General features: G+C 42.1%; 1 protein-coding gene across 1 annotated transcript in view; it reads right to left on the bottom strand.

Annotated features, from left to right (window-relative positions):
• Positions 1–740: 740 nt before the first annotated feature.
• LOC115328216 overlaps positions 741–27,141 on the bottom strand; it is a 57,992-nt gene continuing 31,591 nt past the window's right edge. Inside the window, exon 3 of the mRNA XM_042289232.1 lies at positions 741–757. Within this exon, the coding sequence (XP_042145166.1) occupies positions 741–757 (17 nt within the window). The remainder of the gene's footprint in view (positions 758–27,141) is intronic.

The raw sequence follows: 27,141 nt of genomic DNA, 5'->3' as shown, positions 1-27,141 counted from the left end.
GCTGTGAAAAGCGCAGGTCTGTGTCCCCTCCACAGACTGGTAGGCAGTTTCGGCTCACTACTGTACACGGACATTACTGGTCAAGTGTTGCTGCCTCTTCTGCTGGACGGATCTTACCCAGACGGCTTGTTTTTGCTGCAACATGACCGTAGTCCTGTGCACCAGGCTGACACTGTGAAGAAGCCCCTGGATCACTCCGGAAACGCTGACTTGAACATATTCAAAAATGTCTAGGGAATCCTCAAGAAGCGTTTGTCTCGGAGTAATCTCGCCGACTCCGCTATGAGGACCCTGGAGTCAGCCATCATCGGCTGCGGACGCACTCGTGCGCAATTTGTAGGAATCACTTCGAAGACAACTTGATTGAAACAAATGGTGCCTACACGCGACACTAACCAATCTAGTAGTAAAATGTAGTCGTGTCTCAATAAGTAAGGAGGTTGATTAAAAAAAAAAAAAAACTTTTGCACGCTCATTGCGGGTCGCAAGTAGTTAGACAATGCCTACGTGGGCATAGTTTTTTTGTTTATACGAAGAAGTGGCGCTTCCCTGTGTATTTTACGCGGCCGCAAGCTGGTGTGGCGTTCACGTAAACAAGGTTCCGCGATTGTCTTGTATGCGCCAAATTCGACATGATGCGACGAAATTGGGTCACCACGAACTTAGTTTGATACGTGTGTCCCCAAATAATGGCAAAACTATACCACAATTTACAAATGCGGCAGATGGGAGGTCTCTAACTACGTTAATATTTCACCTGAAATGAGATATGCTTATTTTGTTTTACACAAAAGATCTGTATCTAAAAAACAAAACATTGAATGAACGAAAATGCTTGGCTGCGAGAAATGGAACCGACACACAGGGACATATCTTCAGGTGCAGGTTCGAGTTATAGTCATCAAGCATTTGCGAATATACTTGTGTTCAACAAAAAACAAAAACAGAATATTTACTAAAAGAGTCTACAACAGTATCTGGAAAACCGATCAAATGACAATATAATAACAAAACATTTCGGCCGTACTCAAGATCCGCCTTCGTAAGGGCGAGAAATCACATTGGGCAAGTTGCTGCGTCAAACCGAGATTGTATCGATTGCTTGCGATTGCTTGATTAAACAATAAGCTTTAATGAAGAATAAATTCGTAATCTCTCCGGCGCTTTGCTTCTGCTAATCTAAACGCATAAATGCACTGAGATATTTTCTGGCATCAGTTATATAGATTACATATATACGGACTTCACGACACGCAATCTTAAAATTGCTGACAAAACGCGCAAAAAAAAAAAAAGATTCTGTCGAAATGAGTTTATGATTCGCAGAGTCAGGCGCCCTTAACGGTGGCCTGGTTCGGGGATGTGGAATGGCCTTTATGTGACCGACTAGTTGAAACGGCTTCCGCCAGGATAGCGCAGCTCCACGAAAGTCGGGTGTTCAAGTGGTGGCGTTAAGTCGCACTGTACATACAGAAAGCCGAATTCCTCCATATTTAAAAAAATTACAGGCTGTGATTAACAATACTTGTATTTCAGCCCTTGTACTCACCAGCAAAGATGAGAAAATAATGAATCTTCAAATAGAGAAGTCTTGTGTTTATCCATGGCCGCAACATGTCTGATCTTAGCTGGACGAAGATATTCCTGCATTTAAAAATCATCTTGATAACACAATCATGTGTCAGATTTGTGTTTATGCACTTGGCTATTACCTTCTCCAGAAATTCAGGCACGGGAGCGCTTGAATAGCATCAAATTGTGTGCGTAATTTAAAATAACACGATATTTTAAAATTATATAAATTACGACATTAAACACGAAAAGGTGACATAACATATAATGGTCAACAATGTTCCCACTGCCCTGACCATGACATAAGAAACAAAATATACCGGATCAATTTATGAGCCACCGTAAAATAATTTGAGTCAGGTATGTATTGAGTAATATTTTCTGACTCTTTATTCACCCTTCTTAATATTAAAGCTAACTACTTTTCATCGCTGAAAATTTCAGGACTTGTTATGACCACTACATTATGTGTTGTCGTTCGTTGACGGTCTTCAAAAGTGCTTCATTTAGTTATGCTTCGGCGATTCAGCCAAACTTTTTTCTTTTTGCTACATATACGTAATTTGTTTATGGAGAGCAGTTCAGAGTGATTGAATTTCTGAAAAATTCTAGCCCTAGGCAGTTTGATGCAGAATGTTTTTACGTTGAAATACTTTTTATTGAATACCATATGTAGTTAAAATTAATAGGGCTGAAGACGCTATTGAAACATACGGAATAGTAAAGTTCAAGAATTAAGTAGGCGTTGCAATTATTACGTTTCCATCCACCTAGGATGTTTTCCATGTAAAGCAACAGATGCAGTGAATGCATGTTTGGAGTGGAAGTGTGTAATTAGATTCTTGCGAAGTGGATATAATGACAATAAAAGCGAGTTTGATCTAAGATACATACGTCACTTGTGCTTTTTGTGTATGTGAATGCCAAACCGTATTTATTTCGTTTGAAGGAAAGTTCGGAAAGAGTTGGTTTTGTGTTAAAAATGTTTAATATATAATTTTAGAGTAGTCCGTCGGAGCTGAGTCTCGTTAAGGAAGATCCCATTGAAGCTCTATTAGAGTTTCTAAATCTGTGGCTTTTTACTTTAGTTTTTATATCTTTGTGGTTTCTAAGGAGAAGCTCAGAGTAAAGATTTGATTTGTGTCACTCAAAATTAACTGAGAAGGATATCCTCTTAGCGTTCAAGAGTTAGCAGATAGTTTCAGGTGATTAAACAAGGGCTAATTTGACGGCGGAGGGGTGGAAGATGACGGGAATTCAGAGACCATACCTAGGTAGCACAGCTTTCTGGGCCAAAATGTTTTGTCTGAGAATTTGGAGCCCTGAAATCTCCAGAAAGCCAAGGTATAGCCAAATTCGATATTATTTGGCCAGATTCTGAGCGCTTCGGCCCTAAACTGTGAAACAGGGGCAGTAGTTAGGTTTCACTGCCTGGTTCTTTGGCTGTCATCTGGCTCGTTTGGGCCAAAATTGACGAACAAGTTCCATAATTATGTTTCACTGCGGGTAGTTTGCCTGATATCTGCCATTTTTAACTAATTTCTGGCACCTTAGCGACAAAGTGGCGGTCAACAGAAAACCATAGAAACGCCTGAGAAGAGTACTTTAACCCTAACTTACGCCTTGGAGTAAAACCTTAGTAGGCCAAAGCTGAGCGCATTTCTAGCTAGCTAGGCATTTCTCTGTCTTGCTGCCTGCGTGCATCCTAACATTATACTAGAGATGATACCTTGTTCACCCCCCCCCCCCCCCCTGATACCTCCCAGCACCTCAAAAATGTGATCGATTATTTGGATGGCTGGGACGTGGTAACGTGCGATAAAGGGATGGCGGGCCATGTCAGAAGACACATATGACAACGTATCTTGAGGGTGTATCAAAATAAGGCATTCACGCGAGGAGCAAGAACTTCTTTTGTTTCTTGCTCCTCGCGTGCAGACATGAAGTGTCTGCACGTGCAGGGTTGCTGGCGTTATTATCAGACACACCTCCTTTCATTTGAAGAGAAACAATAAAAACAAAAAAAAATAACAACTGAAAATTAAAACCAAAAAGAAATAACTTATAAATATATACAGTACGCAGGAATCGCACTTTGAACGCACAGTACTTGCTTTAGATTATTTAGAAATCTGCTGGAAGCCTTGCACATGGGTGAGACGTTGTGGTAGATTTCTCCACCTGCTGGACTGACGAACTGTCGACCCCTGCTCAAGGTCTGGTAAAACTGGAAGGCCCTGTGACGTTGGGGTTTGGGAGGGCTCTTACTGTGCGTGTGGCTGCGTTGCGTCCCTCCGGAATAGAGAGGAATCACTGCCCTTGCTCTCCGAGTTGTTGTCGTTGATGGAGAAGGACCCTTCAGGTGAATTTCGGAGATGTTTTCGGTTACGGCGTAACATGCGGTCGTCCCCAGTCTGTACCGCATAAAACCTTTACGGCTCCGAAATATGGTACTTTTGCTTTTTTCTCCCATCTTCCAGTCCTAAGGATCAGTTAAATGTCTCCCCGCTGAAGTGAAGCTAGGTGTCTTCCTTCGGCCTCATTCTGCTTGTGCTTTCGCACAGAAGACGTCAGAGACACCGTGAAGTCAAGAAGCAATGTTCTGAGTTCTCGCCGCATCAGAACTTGACACAGTATGCCGAAAATTATAACGAGTAGCGATCTCCTTGTATTCAACCGAAGAAAATTGAGGGCCCCCATCCGTGCAAGTTTTTTCGGGTATCCTAACGGGAAAAGACTCGAGGTAACTTTTCGATGATCTCCTTCGTTGTGAGTTATATAATGCACTTCATTTCTAGAAATTTCAGTTTTTGCATGATGATATACCGACTTGACAGCTTTTTGTGTTGCCGCTTTGCGTACTTATATATGCTTTTCTTTTTAGTGCGTAAACATAGTTGAACGTTAAGGCTTGTTCTTCTTACTTAATGTCCCTGTCTTGTTATGCGCTACTTTATATATTTAAATAATTCCTTAAACAATCTGATCTCGTAGCAGAAAGACTTTCAGATCTGCGAAATTACACGCCTTCGCTTTCGGTTGAAAGTCTGTAAACAAATACTGTACAAACGGCTCGCCTGGTGCTTGGCGCCGCGTTCGAGACACGTAGCGCTCGTACGTTTCGCTGCATTTGGCTAGGCAGTACTTTTACAATGACTTGAGAAGCCTATCAGTCATTTCGGTCTTCCGGTGACAAATTAACGTTTTAAACACGTCGATTGCATCCTGGCCTGTGATATGCAGAAATGTAGCGGCGTTCTGTTGCTTACTTCGAGGTTTCGGTGGTTCCGTTGCTCGCTGGTAAAGCTCAACACGCTGCTTGATCCTTCTCCAGGACTCCGCCGCGTTGTTGTCAAGTTGCAACGATTCCTGTGGTGGTTGGTATGTCTTGATGTTGTGTGCTGTAACTAGCCTTTCATCCCACTTCTGAAATAATGTAGGAGAATGAGGCGTTCATAATCGATGCCAGAAATAATAGCTTTTTTTTTTTTTTTCTAGCGCGCGCTCCTTTATGTCTGCTCGTGCAAAGTTGCTGGCACTATTATCTGATACAGAGGGTTGTCAAAAAAGGTTGTGTAAGATTTTTTTTTTTGCCACTGTATGCATAGGCCGACCGGGCCGCCGTATAAATTAAAGACTCAGGTAACAAAATCTGTTAGTGGATTGTCGCTCTTGAGCAATCTGGGAGTGCATTGTAACAGATATGATTATGTCCCAAAGCTTGATATTTTAATTATTTCACTCGGATTAAGAACAAAAAGGCGAGGGATGCTCAAAGACTTTTTTTTTTTAATATGAAAGTGTAATGAAGGCAAATGTGGCAGCGCTCCTTTCATAACCTTTTCAGGGGTATTGCAATAGGGTAAAGAGTGTGGCGAGTTGGTTTTGCATGTTGAAAAATTAAAAACAGCGCGAACAATACTTTAATGTCTCCATCAAGGGGGCATATTTTGAATTGTTTCAAGTGGATCGAAAAGCTTTCGATAATTGTCGTTTCTTAAGTCACATAGCTTTAGATCTCACGGCATATGTGTTTCTTCTCTTACTGAACTTCAGTTAAAGGTGAGCTTTATGACGTTCGTTATTACGTCCCTTGTCTGTTCATTTCTGGTGCTTTTAAAATAGTTTTTGTAGATCGCACGCTGCCCAAAGCGGGTCAATCGGGCGCGTGCTCTATCCTTGCTTCAAAGTGACGGCACGAGCTCCCGCGAGCAAAGCGTCACTCTAGATTATGGCCTACTAAAGTTGTTTATTTAACCTTCAAATACGTTGGATTTTCGCCCGCCCCCCCCCCCCCCCCCCCCCTTCTATACAGGCAATGACTTTCACTAATGTATATCCTTGCCCTCGTACTAGGCCTGTTGTGCTCGGCCAGGGGGCGCTAGTGCGTTCTTAAGACCCGACCATGGAGGGCTTGTATTTATTTTCATTTATTTACCTCTGAGGCGTCTCTTAAGGACGCATTGCATGAGGGGATTGATCGGTAGAATACATTCATAAGAAGATGAACACGTCATAGATAATAATCAAAGAACAAGATGCGAAACCAGGTTAACACGTTACATCGAAGTTATATTTAACTTAACAGAAAAAGGAAATAACGAGGAAAATAAAACAAACGCAATCCTACACATTCTACTCAAGATGGAGACGTCCGCAGACTTCTTTAAATGGCCCGTGATTTCTGTTAGTAACCATCTGGTCTGGCAATCATTCCATGCTGTAATCAACAGTATGAGGGGATAAAATTAAAAATAATTAATTTGAAAGCGAAATTGTTGAAGTTTTCGTGAATTACCCATTCGAGAAAAACATAATGGGCAGACTGGCAAAATGTGTTTCTGAAGTATGAGTTAACTGTAGTACATTGCATGGAAGGAACACATTGGATTGATTTTGCGCCTGTTAGATTATACAGGACGGCCAACAATCAATTTTAAAGTGGAGACACTACTTTCAGGCGAGAAATCCTTTTAGTATGGACCGGGCAGCCTTCTTTTGAAAAAACTCAAATTTAGAAGTTGAGCAATTTTGACGAAATGCCATATTGTCATGAATAACAATTGATGAGGTGACGAAAACTGAAACAAACTAAATATTTAATGGGGAGAACTGTTGCCCATAACAACAGAGAGAAAGGCTAGCGTCGCAGGCGTCGATATCGGCGTGACAGTAGCATCGAGTGCTGGGGTGAGACTTACTTCGACTCCCCACGTGGAGCACCATTTGTACACGCGTGTGTTTCTGGAACATTCGGCCTAGAGCTTTCGGTTCGTAGAACACTCGTAACTCGTTCAGACGAGAATGTTCTCGAACTTACGAGAACGCCTAGTAGAAAGAATGAATAAAAGTAGATTACGCTCTAACAGCTCGGCCACGCACGCGCTCGCTCGTCAACGCATGTGGCAATATCATGTTTGCATAGTCTAGATCAGCTCAAATTATTGTTTTATAAGCCAGTAATTTAGTTAATGTGGCGGCCAGATACAGACGCGACCTAAAAAAAAAGAAATAAAAAACTAGTGAAAAAACTAGTGAGGTGTTGATTATGCTGTCGACGTGTTGATTCCATGCTAATGTTTTTTTTTTAAAAAAGGAACACCAAGGTATATGCATAAGCATAAAGTGACGCTGCACTGTTTAATTATGCACAAGTCAGGGTAGTTGATAAGCGGAACTGTAGTCGGTAATATATTAATACACAATAGAAGAGATATTAGGCGGGAAAATAGCACAGTCGTGTATAGATCATGTACATGTACGGTCTAAAGAATGGAAGCGCGGAAGACAATGTGTCGGCGAAGAACAGACTCCGGAAAATTTATATGATAATATTGTTTGTATATTCAAAGATTTAAAAATATTACGAATATTACAAATTCCTAATACAACGTCAACTCAAAGATGCAGTAGAAAAAAACGTAAGCTACAAAATCAATGCAAAACTAATGAACTTGGTGACCTAATTAAAAAAAAAAAAAGAAAGCTTGGCAAATACTGAAACGATTTTATAATATTAAGAAGTACAAAAAAACACAGAATAATTAGGAATAAAGTTACATCATTAATAATATTAACAAAAATAAATTATTATGGGTATAAACTCTCTCCAACAAAAGATACAGCACAATGCTAGTATTTCGTAACCCAACTGTTACAACGATAAAAAAAAACAAAAAAAAAAAACGACTGAACACATTATTTAAACAAACTTCGGTCTTAAACACGACTTAGAGTTACTAGAGAATAGTTTTATACAGAATATGTGCAGACATTCGAAACTCTATAGTCTGCGACAACAGAAAGGCAATTCAATGATATAAAAATAGAGATTCAATATTTTTTCCCGATATGAATGAAAATGGTCTAATTGAAATTGTAAAACATTTAAAGACTAAGAGGCAACAAGCTTGAATAAAATTAGGGCAAGAGAGATTAAATATCACATCACTATAATAAAACTCGTATTATTAGAGTTGTTCAACCGTATATTTTCTGGCGGCATGATCCCCAACAAGCCTAAAACATTCGTTGTTCGGTCAATAAAAAAGATAGGTGAAAAATATATTCCTAAATTATAGACCAGTATACACCCTTTCGGTGGTAATTTATATAATGGGAAATGTATTAATGAAGTACTTCGGCGCTATGTCGCAAAGTATAGCCTACTAACTCACACGCAATATCGATTCACGGAACATATAGAAACCAGTGACCTTCGAGAAGACCTTTTTGATTATAAAAATGAAAACAAGAGCACCAGAAATTATGCTCTAGATTAATTCATACATTTTATCAGGGCATTCGAAACAATGAATTATGATATATATATACTAAAGGACAGACTATACAGTTTTGCGATTCGAGGGAAGACACATTATTTCTTCCGAAATTACCATACTGATCGGTTTCAGGTAGCACGTTTATGCTCAAAATATTTATATTTTGGGCCTTAATATTTACTACACAAGCTAGAATCGATTAAAAAACGTATAGTTAGAGATACTGGTTATCGAAGCGAAGAAACTGATCTCTCAGACTATATGCATAACGAGCAAGGAATGTTACGTTTCAGAGAACAAATTAAGTATCATACTACTATAAAACATTTTTTCAAGAACAAACATATGCTTTTAAATGTCAGCCACAGAGCATTAAGACCGAATAAAACTTTTGTTGAACCATTTATAAACACAAAATATAGAGAGGCCACAAGGGATTATTACATGCCTAAGCTTTTTAATAAATTCCTGGATGAGCTACATAAAGTAAAATCTGCCAGAATAGAAACAAACGGGCAAAACAATGGATAATTGGACTGGGAAAAAAAGGACCCATGACATTTCCGCCGGCGCAGCTGACCAGGCAGGCAGCGCGCTCGTGGCCTAACGGTCATCGCGCTTGCTTTTCACGAAAAAAGCCGAGGTTCGATTCCTGGCCGTGGGTGCACACATTTTTTTTGGCCTTATAATGTGGTGTTCTTGTAAATTCGAGAACCGTGTTGGCTGATTTGATGCTAGAAAATTCGATGCTCGAACCTTCTACGTCCATTGTTCCAGAAGCCCACGAGTGTACAAAAGGGGCTCCGCGTGGCAAGCCACAGTCAGTGTTCGCACCTAGCGCTCGACCTTTCTGTTTCGCCGACATCGACGCCGGTGACGCTAACGTTCTTTTTTTTTTTATTTTGGGCACAAGTTCGCCCCCTTAAACGTTTAGTTTCCCCAGTTAACTCGCCGCCTCATCCTTTGTCATTCGGGAGAATATGTAATAGGAGTAGATAATAGAGTATCCCCGAAAACGCATCTTATAAAAGCTCATATTTTCTTCTCGTTTATTAGAATTATCTTGTAAGTCGCCAATTCCACTATCTTCATGGTATGTAAATAATAATTCGATATTATTGGACGTGTTTTACATATATATTTTTCAAGTTAGAGGAATTAATATTAGCTGTAAAAGGAGGTGGAAATGCTGTAATTTATACTCATATTTGTGTGCTCCGTTGTTTTTAGTTATCTTCTCAATAAAAAGCAGAGGCTCCTATGGCGTCCCACGCACAAGCCGTTATTGGCTTATGTGGGCATTATATTGTAGTATTTTCAAAGAAAGTAAACAAAGCTGTTTTTTGTTTCGTATTGTTTTGTATTGTTTCTGTCGACCCGCGGCAACAGAACGCATGAAAGAACTAAACCAATGTTTATATAATAAACAGAAAAGTGCAGCTCGCGGACTTTTTGACGTCTTATCAAAACGATAAGAATGTCTTCCTTGCTGTTATTTTGTTTTTGTTATTCCTCAAAAATGTTTATCAACCAATTAAATTCTGCCACCTTAGTGCCCGCGACCACCGTCAGAGAGCGTAATGACTCACAACCGAAACGCGACCGAAAAATAAATTTTTCTATCCAGAAAACTTGAGAGCTGCTGATCTATGAGTGATTGAACCGTCTTTGCTAACGCAGTGTTTGTGTCTTCACAGTACCCTAATTAAAATTGGACTCGGACAAAGTCGTCAAATACCCAATCGCGGAGTTGGCAGGTTGTGATCATGTTTGAGTGCTTTTTAAAATAGTGAAAAACGAAATAAACCTTGTTGATTTATGGCGGTTCAGAATTAACATTTGTCATACAGCCTAAGGCGCATAACCTCTGTGGTCTATGCCTTGTTTCACACCAACTACTAGGTCTGCCGCTGCTGCGACCCGGTGCTAAAAGCAGCGCTAAAAGCACGTCGTCATAAAGCGCGCCGTTTTTGTTGCCTTGCTATCACACGTTAAACCACTCACGCGAAGTGAATGCTCCGTGAACTGGCGCTTTCTTCGGCGGGTGATTTGTTGAGCTGTCATGTAGAACGCACAAAGACTATGAGCCCCATGGCAATGCATTTTTAGCCCTGTTTGATTGACTCTATTGGATCCTAGCGTTGGCTACGCTCAGTCTTTATGAGAAGCGGAATATATTGTGTCGCTTCCGTCGGACTACGCATCATACAGTTTTTTTGCTTGAAGCCGTTACCGTATCGCTGCGTTTCTATACTCCGTTTCACAATAACTTGGCGAACTGTAGAGGCAGCGGCCTCCACCCAACAAGATCACCGGAGCGAGGCACGTGATAACACTCCATGGTCTAGGCCACAGCATAGAGATCATACATACTAACTCTAGAGGAAAAGGTCCGCCATTTTCCCATGCATTCTTGCTGCCGCAAGCGGCGGAGTATGCAGGCACACCCTCGGGGTCCCACATGGTTACCAACTCCCTTCGATTTCACAAATACAGGGTGTTTTTTTTTATTCTTACACATTTGTTTAAAAAATACCGTGAAAGCTACACTAATGCGGTTTGTGTAGGTGGGTTATACGGCCAGGCCGACATTATGTGAGTAGCTAATCGTTGCGATAAGTTGGCTAATTAATTAAAATTCGTTAATTAAATTTTTAATTAGTGGAAATAGACTTATGGTTCCAATTAGAAACTTGTGGAGCATCATCGAAAACCACTAAATCAACTATTTTTGGAAGGATATAACGCCGGGGCAGCATTTTGCAGCGTTCTGTAAAAACGCTCCATTTGGACGCGTTTCTAGATTTTGGTTTCTTATCGGAGCGCATCACCGCGCCCGCGGTCCTGCTCCCCAGTGGCTGAGACGCGCAACACGCGTGCGCCGTACTTCCCTCCATTCTACGAGGGAGGCGAGGAGGTGGCTTCGCGCCGCGACCACCGGGGAGCAGGATCGCGGGCGCGTAAATGCGCTCCGATAAGAAACCGAAAAATGAAACGCGTCCAAATAGAGCGTTTTTACAGAACGTCGCAAAACGCTGCCCCGGCGTTATATCCTGCTAAAAATAGTTGATTTAGGGGTTTTCGATGGTGCTCAGCAAGTTTCTAATTAGAACCATATGTCTATTTCCACTAATTAAAAAGTTAATTAACGAATTTTAATTAATTAACCAACTTATCGCAAAGATTAGCCGCTCACATAACGTCCGCCTGGCAGTTTAACCAACCTGCACAAACCGCATTAGTGTAGCTTTCAGGTTTTTTTTTATACAAATGTGTAAGAATAAAAAAAAAAACACCCTGTATATCATCTGAGCAGTTTCATGAACTTCAACAATCCACGAACTTACCGGTGGAAAGATATTCGCGTTTTTTTCAAAGCTTTCTTCTTGCATAGCACGCAGATGCACGGCCTCCCGTCAACACTTAACAACTAAACTAAACCAGATAACCGGCTTCGGTTATCTGGTTTAGTTTCGTATCCACCCGCGCCCGGAAATACGAAACCGCGCAACTACTAGATTTTCAAGATTTCGACAGAAGGGAAGTTAATGCAGCGTAATGAGTATGCCGCTTTTTATAAACCTTAGAATAGCTCAGAATTTAGTTTGCAACGTTAAATTATCACCGTTTATATTGCTGAGAGTTTTCAGTCTTCGCGATTACCATTGCGACTGTCGTCCTTCAGCTGGCAACATTGGTTTCTTTCTCTCGTGTTCTGTCGCTCTCTTTCGCGATCTTTCACTCGGGACCCAGGATGTCGGCGCGCGAGATTCGCCACTCCTCCTCACCCACCTTTACCCCCCTGGGCCACAGGGACCTCATTAGCGCCACAGCAACAGATCCCTCCGCGACCAAAGGTAGTCGTAGGCTTCTTTTCTTTTAACGACAATTGAACTCGCGCGATTCCATCTATAAGGGAAAGATATGAAGAGTAAAGAATAAATAATCACAAGTTTAGGAGTATCCATTTTATTTAAACCGAAAAGGTGACGCCACATCCGTATCCGCTCGATTTTTTTTCCTCCTTGTAGCGCCGTGACCGTTGGCGATCGCCGGCGATCGCAGCCGTGTATTCAGCCGTTCTTCGCTCAAAACACCGCACTGTGCCCCGGCATTAGCACCCGTCACAGATTCGCAGCTAAACTGAGCGCATGGTGATCTCGTGAACTGTTCCCGAAGTGCTCGCTATTCTAGCGGACGGAAATCTTGCAGTGGTGGATGTTCATCCGAAATTGGTTGGTTTCGGAGCAGACGACTCTTGGCTAGCAGACAACAGCCGGTTCCTCCGGTCCTCCCTCCTCGCATTTGGCTTGGTGACACCAATGGTCCCGTGACGTCTGGTCACGTGCCTCACTCCGACGCTGTTATTGTGTCACGGGGCCGTAGCCTCCAGTTCGCCAAGTTAACATGAAACGGAGTATAACATCTGCACATTTCGGCGTGGAGGAGATGCTAAGCTTTGTGTGATGACGTATCAGTGACTCTGTCTTTTTTGTTTTGTCTTTTGACTGCTTACTGCTGTTACAGTGGTGAGCGTAGTTGCGTTAGAGCAACACGCTTTTGCAGCGACTCGTTTTTAAACAGTTGATCCTAAAATAGGTCCATAACAGCAGTGACGCTGAAGTATGTCGCCGTTATTTCATCGCGCAACTTACACGCCACGGTACGGAAAGCAAAGCCGTGGGATGCAGCTGCAACTCTATTAATTTTTATTGCGTTTTTGCGCATTTAGTCCCGAGCAGACGCCTCATCTAAAAGTCACCTGCAATCTCTCACAACACCGCTGCGCACCACTTTCGAAGACGACTGTTTAATTTTTTTCTTCAAGTGCATATACAAGAAAAGAAACGACAATACTGAACGTCACGAAATCATCTGAAAAAGAATGGTTAACGCATCTTCTTCCTTGTTCTCTTGCGCGAATTCTTTTATCTTTGTTTGCTCTGATCCTCGTTTTTATTGTTTTAAGATAGCAGGTGGGCCGTTCTGTGCTTTGGTTCAACAATAAAAAAATTAATGTGCCTAAACGTCTTTTTTTTTTTTTTATGCCAGGCGACTTATTACGGTATCAAAAGACTACCCAATCAATATTTTACAGCAGTGTCACATATATTTATAATAGAATAAAAAAAAGCAACGGCTCAAAACCAGGACCGAAACTAGACTGAGGAGGAAAAAGAAATATACAGAAGGAGAAAGATACCGGAAGTAACGTGACTGCGCAATATTTTTTTAATCAACGTATTGGCAGATTTTTAGAAGCCACAAAAAAATATGGGTGTCATATTTTTTGGCTATTTCTAGTATTCAGTGTGTTCCTTCGATGACTTCGATGACACACGACTTTGATTATCTTTGATGGTTGTGTCTAAACTATAATAAACGGCACGTGACTACGGAAAAGAGAGAGCGCGAATCCAACTGGCCAGTTCTCGATCGGCAGTTTTCGGGTGGAAAAAAAACGAACTTGCAGCCGGAAATTTTGTTGAGGATAGTTGGGCTCTCATATCTCGGGTACAAATAAAAACCTAGGCGAGGATAAATACCCTGTCAATGTCTCTTTAAGCCAATGCGCAGTCAATGGCTAAAAGAGTCCCAGACAAGTGCGCGCAGTATCGAATGACATTGTCATGGCTATCTCAGCTACTTTGATCGGATCGATCACGAAGAGGCTAGGACAGTTTGCTTTTAGGCGTAGCTTGATTGCCGTTATCGGCTTCTCGGATTTGCAGCCTCCCACCGCTTTTGGATGGAGCATTTTGCTCCTATACATCGTTCCACACTAAGTACGACTGCTGCCGCGATCCAATGTAGCCAGTCAAACGACGGCGAGAATCCGCCGTCAAAGCGCTCTTTGTCTTTGTCGGTTTGCCATCATCATTTAGATCAATCGCGAACAAAAAAAAAAAGAAAAAGCGCCAGATGGTGTCGCATTTAGTGCGACTGATTTGTTTTAGCCGCTGTATAGCAAACGAACACGCTGGATGAGGACCGCGACCATGCACTTTTCGCGGTGTTGGATTAGTTCCACCTGATTGCAGCCTCGGGTGCAGGTGGATATAAAGTGAAACGGAGCATGGGTTGGTCGTGTCTCAAGCATTAAAGATAAGACTTAAATGATTAGCGCGTGCGCCGCGCTTTCTTATTAAACCACAAACTTCATTATACTTCGTTTAACTTCACATCTTGACGCAGCCGACACTACGAGCTGATGGTATGAATCTCACAGCTTCAAAAGCACACCGTTATGGTTATAATAAAAATGTAATTAATGCAAAGGTGTAAGCGAGCTGGGCAAGAATGATGATAATAAACCCTGGAGAAGAGGAACAAAGGGACAAGGGACAAACACGAATCTCTAAACACAACTAGGTGACTGATGCGCGACCGAAGAACTCCACCTGGTTCTGGCGTCGAACCAGAGACCTCTCCATTTACAGTGAGGAGCTCTACCAACTGAGCTAACCAGGAGTTAGACGCCAATAGAGCAAACGGGTTTTATCGGCTGCCACCAGTCTAACACCAACAAGGGTGAACGGCCTACATTTTAAGGTTATGATAATACTGCAATTAATGAAAAGGTACAAGCGAGCTGGGCAAGAATGGCGAAAATAAAACATAGACAAGAGGAACCGGGGGACAAATGACAAACACCAATCACTAAATACAGCTATTTGACTGGTGCGCGATCAAAAAATCCACCTGGTCCAGGTACCGCACCAGGGACCTCTCCATTTCCAATGGAGCGCTCTGCCAACCGAGCTACCAAGTAGTTAGACGTCAGTAGAGGAAGCGGGTTTTATCAGCTGCAACCAGTCTAACACCAACAAGGGTAAACGGCCTGCACTTTAAGGTAATGATAAGAATGCATTTAATTTAAAAGTACAAGCCAGCTGGACAGGAATGACGATAATAAACCTTGAAGAAAAGGAACAGGGGTACAAATGACAAACACAAACCTCCAAACACAGCTATAGGTGACTGGTGCGCGATCTAAAAAATCTTCCTTGTTCTGGGGTCGAACTAGGGCTAATTCATTTCTAGGGAAGGGCTCTACCAATTGAGCTAATCAGGAGTTAGACGTCAGGAGAGCAAGCGGGTTTTATCAGCTGCCACCAGTCTAACACCAACAAGGGTGAACGGCCTGCATTTTTTAAGATTATGATAATAATGCAATTATGCAAAGGTGCAAGGGGAGCTGGACAAGGATGACGACGATAAACCCTTGACAAGAAGAACAAAAGCGACAAAGGAAAATCAAAAATCTCCTGACACGGCTAGGTGACTGTTGCGCGATCTAAAAAATCCTCCTTGTTCTGGGGTCGAACTAGGGCTAATTCATTTCTAGGGAAGCGCTCTACCAATTGAGCTAATCAGGAGTTAGACGTCAGGAGAGCAAGCGGGTTTTATCAGCTGCCACCAGTCTAACACCAACAAGGGTGAACGGCCTGCATTTTTTTAAGATTATGATAATAATGCAATTATGCAAAGGTGCAAGGGGAGCTGGACAAGGATGACGACGATAAACCCTTGACAAGAAGAACAAAAGCGACAAAGGAAAATCAAAAATCTCCTGACACGGCTAGGTGACTGTTGCGCGATCTAAAAAATCTTCCTTGTTCTGGGGTCGAACTAGGGCTAATTCATTTCTAGGGAAGCGCTCTACCAATTGAGCTAATCAGGAGTTAGACGTCAGGAGAGCAAGCGGGTTTTATCAGCTGCCACCAGTCTAACACCAACAAGGGTGAACGGCCTGCATTTTTTTAAGATTATGATAATAATGCAATTATGCAAAAATGCAAGGGGAGCTGGACAAGGATGACGACGATAAACCCTTGACAAGAAGAACAAAAGCGACAAAGGAAAATCAAAAATCTCCTGACACGGCTAGGTGACTGTTGCGCGATCTAAAAAATCTTCCTTGTTCTGGGGTCGAACTAGGGCTAATTCATTTCTAGCGAAGCGCTCTACCAATTGAGCTAATCAGGAGCTAGACGTCAGGAGAGCAAGCGGGTTTTATCAGCTGCCACCAGTCTAACACCAACAAGGGTGAACGGCCTGCATTTTTTAAGATTATGATAATAATGCAATTATGCAAAGGTGCAAGGGGAGCTGGACAAGGATGACGACGATAAACCCTTGACAAGAAGAACAAAAGCGACAAAGGAAAATCAAAAATCTCCTGACACGGCTAGGTGACTGTTGCGCGATCTAAAAAATCTTCCTTGTTCTGGGGTCGAACTAGGGCTAATTTATTTCTAGGGAAGCGCTCTACCAATTGAGCTAATCAGGAGCTAGACGTCAGGAGAGCAAGCGGGTTTTATCAGCTGCCACCAGTCTAACACCAACAAGGGTGAACGGCCTGCATTTTTTAAGATTATGATAATAATGCAATTATGCAAAGGTGCAAGGGGAGCTGGACAAGGATGACGACGATAAACCCTTGACAAGAAGAACAAAAGCGACAAAGGAAAATCAAAAATCTCCTGACACGGCTAGGTGACTGTTGCGCGATCTAAAAAATCTTCCTTGTTCTGGGGTCGAACTAGGGCTAATTTATTTCTAGGGAAGCGCTCTACCAATTGAGCTAATCAGGAGCTAGACGTCAGGAGAGCAAGCGGGTTTTATCAGCTGCCACCAGTCTAACACCAACAAGGGTGAACGGCCTGCATTTTTTAAGATTATGATAATAATGCAATTATGCAAAGGTGCAAGGGGAGCTGGACAAGGATGACGACGATAAACCCTTGACAAGAAGAACAAAAGCGACAAAGGAAAATCAAAAATCTCCTGACACGGCTAGGTGACTGTTGCGCGATCTAAAAAATCTTCCTTGTTCTGGGGTCGAACTAGGGCTAATTCATTTCTAGGGAAGCGCTCTACCAATTGAGCTAATCAGGAGTTAGACGTCAGGAGAGCAAGCGGGTTTTATCAGCTGCCACCAGTCTAACACCAACAAGGGTGAACGGCCTGCATTTTTTTAAGATTATGATAATAATGCAATTATGCAAAAATGCAAGGGGAGCTGGACAAGGATGACGACGATAAACCCTTGACAAGAAGAACAAAAGCGACAAAGGAAAATCAAAAATCTCCTGACACGGCTAGGTGACTGTTGCGCGATCTAAAAAATCTTCCTTGTTCTGGGGTCGAACTAGGGCTAATTCATTTCTAGGGAAGCGCTCTACCAATTGAGCTAATCAGGAGCTAGACGTCAGGAGAGCAAGCGGGTTTTATCAGCTGCCACCAGTCTAACACCAACAAGGGTGAACGGCCTGCATTTTTTAAGATTATGATAATAATGCAATTATGCAAAGGTGCAAGGGGAGCTGGACAAGGATGACGACGATAAACCCTTGACAAGAAGAACAAAAGCGACAAAGGAAAATCAAAAATCTCCTGACACGGCTAGGTGACTGTTGCGCGATCTAAAAAATCTTCCTTGTTCTGGGGTCGAACTAGGGCTAATTTATTTCTAGGGAAGCGCTCTACCAATTGAGCTAATCAGGAGCTAGACGTCAGGAGAGCAAGCGGGTTTTATCAGCTGCCACCAGTCTAACACCAACAAGGGTGAACGGCCTGCATTTTTTAAGATTATGATAATAATGCAATTATGCAAAGGTGCAAGGGGAGCTGGACAAGGATGACGACGATAAACCCTTGACAAGAAGAACAAAAGCGACAAAGGAAAATCAAAAATCTCCTGACACGGCTAGGTGACTGTTGCGCGATCTAAAAAATCTTCCTTGTTCTGGGGTCGAACTAGGGCTAATTTATTTCTAGGGAAGCGCTCTACCAATTGAGCTAATCAGGAGCTAGACGTCAGGAGAGCAAGCGGGTTTTATCAGCTGCCACCAGTCTAACACCAACAAGGGTGAACGGCCTGCATTTTTTAAGATTATGATAATAATGCAATTATGCAAAGGTGCAAGGGGAGCTGGACAAGGATGACGACGATAAACCCTTGACAAGAAGAACAAAAGCGACAAAGGAAAATCAAAAATCTCCTGACACGGCTAGGTGACTGTTGCGCGATTTAAAAAATCTTCCTTGTTCTGGGATCGAACTATTGCTAATTCATTTCTAGGGAAGCGCTCTACCAATTGAGCTAATCAGGAGTTAGACGTCAGGAGAGCAAGCGGGTTTTATCAGCTGCCACCAGTCTAACACCAACAAGGGAGAACGGCCTGCATTTTTTAAGATTATGATAATAATGCAATTATGCAAAGGTGCAAGGGGAGCTGGACAAGGATGACGACGATAAACCCTTGACAGGAAGAACAAAAGCGACAAAGGAAAATCAAAAATCTCCTGACACGGCTAGGTGACTGTTGCGCGATCTAAAAAATCTTCCTTGTTCTGGGGTCGGACTAGGGCTAATTCATTTCTAGGGAAGCGCTCTACCAATTGAGCTAATCAGGAGTTAGGCGTCAGGAGAGCAAGCGGGTTTTATCAGCTGCCACCAGTCTAACACCAACAAGGGTGAACGGCCTTCATTTTTTAAGATTATGATAATAATGCAATTATGCAAAGGTGCAAGGGGAGCTGGACAAGGATGACGACGATAAACCCTTGACAAGAAGAACAAAAGCGACAAAGGAAAATCAAAAATCTCCTGACACGGCTAGGTGACTGTTGCGCGATCTAAAAAATCTTCCTTGTTCTGGGATCGAACTAGGGCTAATTCATTTCTAGGGAAGCGCTCTACCAATTGAGCTAATCAGGAGCTAGACGTCAGGAGAGCAAGCGGGTTTTATCAGCTGCCACCAGTCTAACACCAACAAGGGTGAACGGCCTGCATTTTTTAAGATTATGATAATAATGCAATTATGCAAAGGTGCAAGGGGAGCTGGACAAGGATGACGACGATAAACCCTTGACAAGAAGAACAAAAGCGACAAAGGAAAATCAAAAATCTCCTGACACGGCTAGGTGACTGTTGCGCGATCTAAAAAATCTTCCTTGTTCTGGGGTCGAACTAGGGCTAATTCATTTCTAGGGAAGCGCTCTACCAATTGAGCTAATCAGGAGCTAGACGTCAGGAGAGCAAGCGGGTTTTATCAGCTGCCACCAGTCTAACACCAACAAGGGTGAACGGCCTGCATTTTTTAAGATTATGATAATAATGCAATTATGCAAAGGTGCAAGGGGAGCTGGACAAGGATGACGACGATAAACCCTTGACAAGAAGAACAAAAGCGACAAAGGAAAATCAAAAATCTCCTGACACGGCTAGGTGACTGTTGCGCGATCTAAAAAATCTTCCTTGTTCTGGGGTCGAACTAGGGCTAATTTATTTCTAGGGAAGCGCTCTACCAATTGAGCTAATCAGGAGCTAGACGTCAGGAGAGCAAGCGGGTTTTATCAGCTGCCACCAGTCTAACACCAACAAGGGTGAACGGCCTGCATTTTTTAAGATTATGATAATAATGCAATTATGCAAAGGTGCAAGGGGAGCTGGACAAGGATGACGACGATAAACCCTTGACAAGAAGAACAAAAGCGACAAAGGAAAATCAAAAATCTCCTGACACGGCTAGGTGACTGTTGCGCGATCTAAAAAATCTTCCTTGTTCTGGGGTCGGACTAGGGCTAATTCATTTCTAGGGAAGCGCTCTACCAATTGAGCTAATCAGGAGTTAGACGTCAGGAGAGCAAGCGGGTTTTATCAGCTGCCACCAGTCTAACACCAACAAGGGTGAACGGCCTGCATTTTTTAAGATTATGATAATAATGCAATTATGCAAAGGTGCAAGGGGAGCTGGACAAGGATGACGACGATAAACCCTTGACAAGAAGAACAAAAGCGACAAAGGAAAATCAAAAATCTCCTGACACGGCTAGGTGACTGTTGCGCGATCTAAAAAATCTTCCTTGTTCTGGGATCGAACTAGGGCTAATTCATTTCTAGGGAAGCGCTCTACCAATTGAGCTAATCAGGAGCTAGACGTCAGGAGAGCAAGCGGGTTTTATCAGCTGCCACCAGTCTAACACCAACAAGGGTGAACGGCCTGCATTTTTTAAGATTATGATAATAATGCAATTATGCAAAGGTGCAAGGGGAGCTGGACAAGGATGACGACGATAAACCCTTGACAAGAAGAACAAAAGCGACAAAGGAAAATCAAAAATCTCCTGACACGGCTAGGTGACTGTTGCGCGATCTAAAAAATCTTCCTTGTTCTGGGGTCGAACTAGGGCTAATTCATTTCTAGGGAAGCGCTCTACCAATTGAGCTAATCAGGAGCTAGACGTCAGGAGAGCAAGCGGGTTTTATCAGCTGCCACCAGTCTAACACCAACAAGGGTGAACGGCCTGCATTTTTTAAGATTATGATAATAATGCAATTATGCAAAGGTGCAAGGGGAGCTGGACAAGGATGACGACGATAAACCCTTGACAAGAAGAACAAAAGCGACAAAGGAAAATCAAAAATCTCCTGACACGGCTAGGTGACTGTTGCGCGATCTAAAAAATCTTCCTTGTTCTGGGGTCGAACTAGGGCTAATTTATTTCTAGGGAAGCGCTCTACCAATTGAGCTAATCAGGAGCTAGACGTCAGGAGAGCAAGCGGGTTTTATCAGCTGCCACCAGTCTAACACCAACAAGGGTGAACGGCCTGCATTTTTTAAGATTATGATAATAATGCAATTATGCAAAGGTGCAAGGGGAGCTGGACAAGGATGACGACGATAAACCCTTGACAAGAAGAACAAAAGCGACAAAGGAAAATCAAAAATCTCCTGACACGGCTAGGTGACTGTTGCGCGATCTAAAAAATCTTCCTTGTTCTGGGGTCGAACTAGGGCTAATTTATTTCTAGGGAAGCGCTCTACCAATTGAGCTAATCAGGAGCTAGACGTCAGGAGAGCAAGCGGGTTTTATCAGCTGCCACCAGTCTAACACCAACAAGGGTGAACGGCCTGCATTTTTTAAGATTATGATAATAATGCAATTATGCAAAGGTGCAAGGGGAGCTGGACAAGGATGACGACGATAAACCCTTGACAAGAAGAACAAAAGCGACAAAGGAAAATCAAAAATCTCCTGACACGGCTAGGTGACTGTTGCGCGATCTAAAAAATCTTCCTTGTTCTGGGATCGAACTAGGGCTAATTCATTTCTAGGGAAGCGCTCTACCAATTGAGCTAATCAGGAGTTAGACGTCAGGAGAGCAAGCGGGTTTTATCAGCTGCCACCAGTCTAACACCAACAAGGGAGAACGGCCTGCATTTTTTAAGATTATGATAATAATGCAATTATGCAAAGGTGCAAGGGGAGCTGGACAAGGATGACGACGATAAACCCTTGACAAGAAGAACAAAAGCGACAAAGGAAAATCAAAAATCTCCTGACACGGCTAGGTGACTGTTGCGCGATCTAAAAAATCTTCCTTGTTCTGGGGTCGGACTAGGGCTAATTCATTTCTAGGGAAGCGCTCTACCAATTGAGCTAATCAGGAGTTAGACGTCAGGAGAGCAAGCGGGTTTTATCAGCTGCCACCAGTCTAACACCAACAAGGGTGAACGGCCTGCATTTTTTAAGATTATGATAATAATGCAATTATGCAAAGGTGCAAGGGGAGCTGGACAAGGATGACGACGATAAACCCTTGACAAGAAGAACAAAAGCGACAAAGGAAAATCAAAAATCTCCTGACACGGCTAGGTGACTGTTGCGCGACCAAAAAAATAATCCTGTTCTTGGTATCGAACCAGGGACCACCCCTTTACAGTAGAGCGCTAAATCAACTGCGCTGACCAGGAGTTAAACGCCAGTAGACAAAACGTGTTTGATCAGCTGCCAGCAGTTTAACACCAACAAGGGTGAACGGCCTGCTTTTTAAGATTCTAATAATAAGGCAATTTACGCAAAGGTGCAAGCGAGCTGGACAAGTAGGACGATAATAATCCCTGGTGAAGGGGAGCAAGGGGGCATCTGCTACTTGGCTTGCGCTCATATATAGATTTTTTTATGCGCCGTTCCTACACTCCGTTTCACAGTTCGAGCGGTATATCCAAATTCTGCGACCATATGGGGCCGATCGGGCTTCTCAAAAGTTGTTAGATCATGGCATTTCTTCCGTTTTTATGTCTGTGTTACCGCCAGCGGATCCAGTCAAGCGTGAATAACGCGTCGTTACATTGCGTTTTAAAGCTTGCGTTTTAACGTAAGCCCCAAATCCCGAAATTGTGTGCGTCCGTGCATTCAGAGTTAAATTTGGCATGGAAACAAAATTTGTGCTTAGGTCACGTGACATGAGTTGATGCCACGTATTTTGATGTCACATGATCTTCAAGCAAAATAGGCGTCCCCTCCAAAGTCGGCGGAGTAACTGATGTCACGTTACCTGGCGTGACGTGAATTATGCACCAATTCTGTTTCACCCCTAAATTTAGCAGGAAAATTGACGTCACATAATCTGCAAATACGTTATACACATCCACAACAATTTGCCCAGTAAATCTAGCAGGAAAAATAGTATGGCGTTACTTATACTCCAACCTATATTCCCTGCTGAATTTTTCGATAAAAAATTAAATAGCGGAGCATGACGTCACATGACCTATGCTCTAAATCACTTTCCCCGCTGGATTTAGCGGGACCTTTCATGTCACCTTTTATGATGTCAGGAGACCCACACACCAACTTAATTTCCCATCTAAATTGACCGGCGTAACCAACTAAGTCTCGCCGCAAAAAGTTGTTAGGAAATCAATATCATGTGACAGATACTTCTTCAGTTTTCCCGCCAAGATTTAGAGGGGAAATTGATAAAAACAGTGATCCTTCTCTTCCCGAATTAACGGTATAATGTCTTCTAATCACCTCAAACGATCGCACCGGAAATGCCGAGTTTCATGCAATATGGTACTTTGGAGATAAACGTCACTGCTATTTTAATGCAATAGAATGTATTAAGCTACTCATCGCAGATGTCTATGTAGTATGTCGCCTCTAATGTAGCTATTTTTTCGCTAAATTTAACGAAAAATGTATCTCTCGTGACGTACGCACCACTTCAAGTTCCCAGTTAAATTTAGCGGAATCAGGTTCCCCGCTAATTTTAGCAGAAAATAGACTTCACGCGAGTATTCACCAATTGAAGTCCCCCCCCCCCCCCCTAAATTTAGTAGAATCTGGTGTTTTTTTTCTGGAAGAATGCCAATGTTTACAAACACGAATGGGTATAATCTAATATGTGGAGGCGACTTCAACATGAATATGTTATTTGATCATTCCCATCAAAGAGAACTAAAAAAATGCTATTGAATTAAATGGCTGCATAAATGTAATAACGAGCCCTACAAGGATTACCTTAAACTCAGAAACACTACTCGACTTATTTCTGACGAATTTTTCTTCTATTAATGTGAAAGCTGGTGTGGTCAGATGCGATCTTAGTGATCACTTTCCAATATTCATATCCGTAGACGCAGACAGTTTAGAGAGGCCGAAAGTGAAACAAACTGCTAAGTTACAATATATAACACCTGCCAGTCTGGGGAGTTTTAGACGGACACTGTCAAATACGGGTCGTAGTGCAGTGTATGGAATGGAAACTGTCAATGAGGCGTATAATACTTTTATCAATATTTTCAAAGAATTTTACCAGCAGAAATTTCCCTACAAGAAACTTAAAATATCACGGAACATTCGTAAGCCTTGGATTACACCAGATACTCTAGGTAATATTCACATAACAAATGTCCTATACGACAACTTTATCAAACGAAGAGACCCAGTCAACCTTAAAATATCCAAGTCATACCGTAATCAATTAACTAAGGAAAGACGAAATGCAAGATCATGGTACCACTATGATTCTTTTAAAGCAACTTTTGGGCTCACGAACCGTATATGGAATATATTAAGCTTGGTACTTGCTCGTTCCGAGACGCACTGCCAAACTGACCCTATATTTCATAATGGCGCACGGCCAGCCCAATGTTCGTTGGCAAATGCCTTCAATGACTATTCTGTAGACCCGGGGAATATGAGTACAACAGAAGATGCTTGCATATATCTAAAATCTCGAAACAGTAGTTCTATGTTTTTTCATCCAGTTCATGAAGCTAAAGTAGTTTCCATTATTTCACAGTTGAAAAACAGCACCAGCTGTGACCCAAACGATGTCCAGATCAAACCGTTCAAATATGTTTCAGATATTATATCCCCTTGCTTAACTTACATTTTTAATCTGAGCATAACTAGCGGTATATGCCCCAAGAATATGCAAATAGCTAAAGTAACTGTGCTCTTTAAAAAGGGAAATTAAAATAAAATAAGCAGTTATCGACCACTTTCAATTTTAGCGGCATTTTCAAAATGCATCGTAAAAGTATTGCATTATTGCACCGTACGTTTTTCTGATAAATATCACTTATTGAGTTCTTCTCAATTTGGGTTCCGAAAAAATAAGGCGACCGAGAAAGCACTACTTGGACAAAAAGAATTAATTTTGCGAGTTTGAGAGGGGGCACTTAACGCTAGGTGTATTTAGAGACTTTACGAAGGCGTTTGATTACTTCGACCACAACATTCTTCTTAAAAATTTAGAATACCATGGTATTCGAGGAACTCCTTTAAAACTAGTAGTATCATACTTGAAACATCGTAAACAGTACGTAAATATAGCTGGTTATAATGCTGAAATCAAAGATATTACCACCGGAGTCCCACAAGGCAGCATACTTGGACCTTTCTTTTTCAACATTTACATAAATGACATTATCAATATCAACTCCCTGACAAAATTCATCATCTATGCGGATGATACTAGTGTTTGTTTTTTTCAGGTACAAACGGACATGGTTGATAGACAGGGCTAACATGGCTTTAACTAAGCTTGAGGCTTGGGCACAATGTATACGTGTTAAAGTACACGCTCCCTAAAATACTAAATTGGCTAGATGGAAAAAAATAACATAGCAGAAATATCTTTCTGTGAACTTCGCGGTGTGTTTTTAGATTTGAAACTATAAGAGTATGGTCTTACTATTCGTGCTTGACAATAAGGGGCCCATGGGCTCTTCAAGCTTTCTCGACAGAGCTTTTTTCCATGGTCTCCTTCATTGATGTATCATTAATGGAAATAAAATGCATTATTATTATTATTATTATTATTATTATTATTATTATAAATAAACATCACGGGTTGTGCCATCTCATACATGTTTCGACATAAAAGAAGTAGTCTGTGTAAAAAAATTCGGGCAGAACTTACTTTGTTGCCTTCTAATTAAGCGATTAGGGGTGTAGCTAACTGAAAGAGACGCGGCTGGTCACATGTCAATTTTCCCGCTAAATTAAGAGAGTAAACTGAATTTTTATGTAGGTCACCTGACACATCCATTCATGGGACCTCATTTTCTTTGCTAAATTTTGCGAGGAAACTAAATTGGCATTTAGATCGCGTGACATAAAACGACGTGACGTCAATCTTTCCCGCTAAATTTAGCCGAGAAAATTACTGAAGTTGAAATGATGTGAAGCCGAATTTCCCCCTAAATCTGGCGTGGAAACCGAATTTCTGCTTGGGTCACGTGACATCATCTGAAATCATTCTCTCTCCTAAAATTAGCGGGGAAACTGGAGTGGTGTTGAGGCGGCCTGAAGATTCTAAGAAAGCGAATAGCTGAAATAACCTGCGCTTTCTTTCGACTTGGGAACAAGTAAATAAAGTTAGACCTGTAGAAATACTACGGGACAGCCAGTAAATTATTTTGCATTCTACGAAGTCAAATTAAGTGAAGGAAACACGGCCACAACTAGTGGGGAATGATACTTCACCGCACCATAACAAGTAATTGCCCATACTCACTAAGCCCAACATTTCTGGAATAGAGCTTGAAATGTCTTTTTTTTTTAAATATTTCCGAGATATGAATAGCCAGAAATAAAACTCATTTTCCTTCATTTTTCTGCGGTCAGGTACAGTCACGGTCACACGCAGATGCTTTCAAGCGCCCCATGAAAATCATATGAATGAGATACATACCTTTTCACTTGTACAAAAGGTTAAGAGAATTCCGAGCTTGCAGAGTGCCGTCCCGCATTTACCAGAACTCATTCGCTAGTTTCGGACCAGGCATCCTCTCTATAAAGTTCCAGGTGCCTTTTCCGGCAGCAGAATTGTGGCTAAATAACATTGGAAAATAAAAGTCATGTTGCTTTACAAGTCCCTGCAGCCTTGTAGGCAGGCCCGTCACAGCTGTTCTGCTGTATGGCGTAGTTCGTGTCTTTATATTTCCTTTTTCAACTTTGTGTATGGTTTTCTTAATTTCCTCAGAGAAAATGTTCACAAACGTTTCAAAAGCAGTGATACCCTGCGCTGCGCTCGACGATTGTTTTTAATTTAGGTTTTTATACGTGAGCGGGATGAGCGCACATGAATGCCATAAAGCTACGCAGACAGTGCCAGCTTTCCGCTTCGTGTTCTTCTCAGCAAGGCAGGCAGGGATCTCATGGTCGATTAACCCATTCGCTACCACGCACGTCGCGCGCTGCCGGGTGTATCGATGTTTGTTATTGCGACATCATTATCAGTTCGATGTTATGTCCCACAGTGTACAGCGTGTGTCCATTCAGCCCAAAAGCTCCGAACGATGTCCCGGGCGCTCGCGTTGGTAGCGCGAGCACTTCATCGCTTCGTCACGTGGCTATCTTGTATACCGCGATACGATACATCCCCCCCTGTTTTTCTTTTAATTTTTTTTTATAAAAATGTTTTGCGATCACGTTAATTAAAAAAAAACAAATAAAAAAGAGAGAACACATTAAGGCA

The sequence above is a fragment of the Ixodes scapularis genome, unplaced genomic scaffold (assembly GCF_016920785.2).
Source record: "Ixodes scapularis isolate PalLabHiFi unplaced genomic scaffold, ASM1692078v2 PGA_scaffold12__126_contigs__length_90152505, whole genome shotgun sequence".
Taxonomy (NCBI): domain Eukaryota; kingdom Metazoa; phylum Arthropoda; class Arachnida; order Ixodida; family Ixodidae; genus Ixodes; species Ixodes scapularis.
Note: the sequence above shows the minus strand (reverse complement) of the source record. Positions and strands in the feature narration are given on the sequence as shown.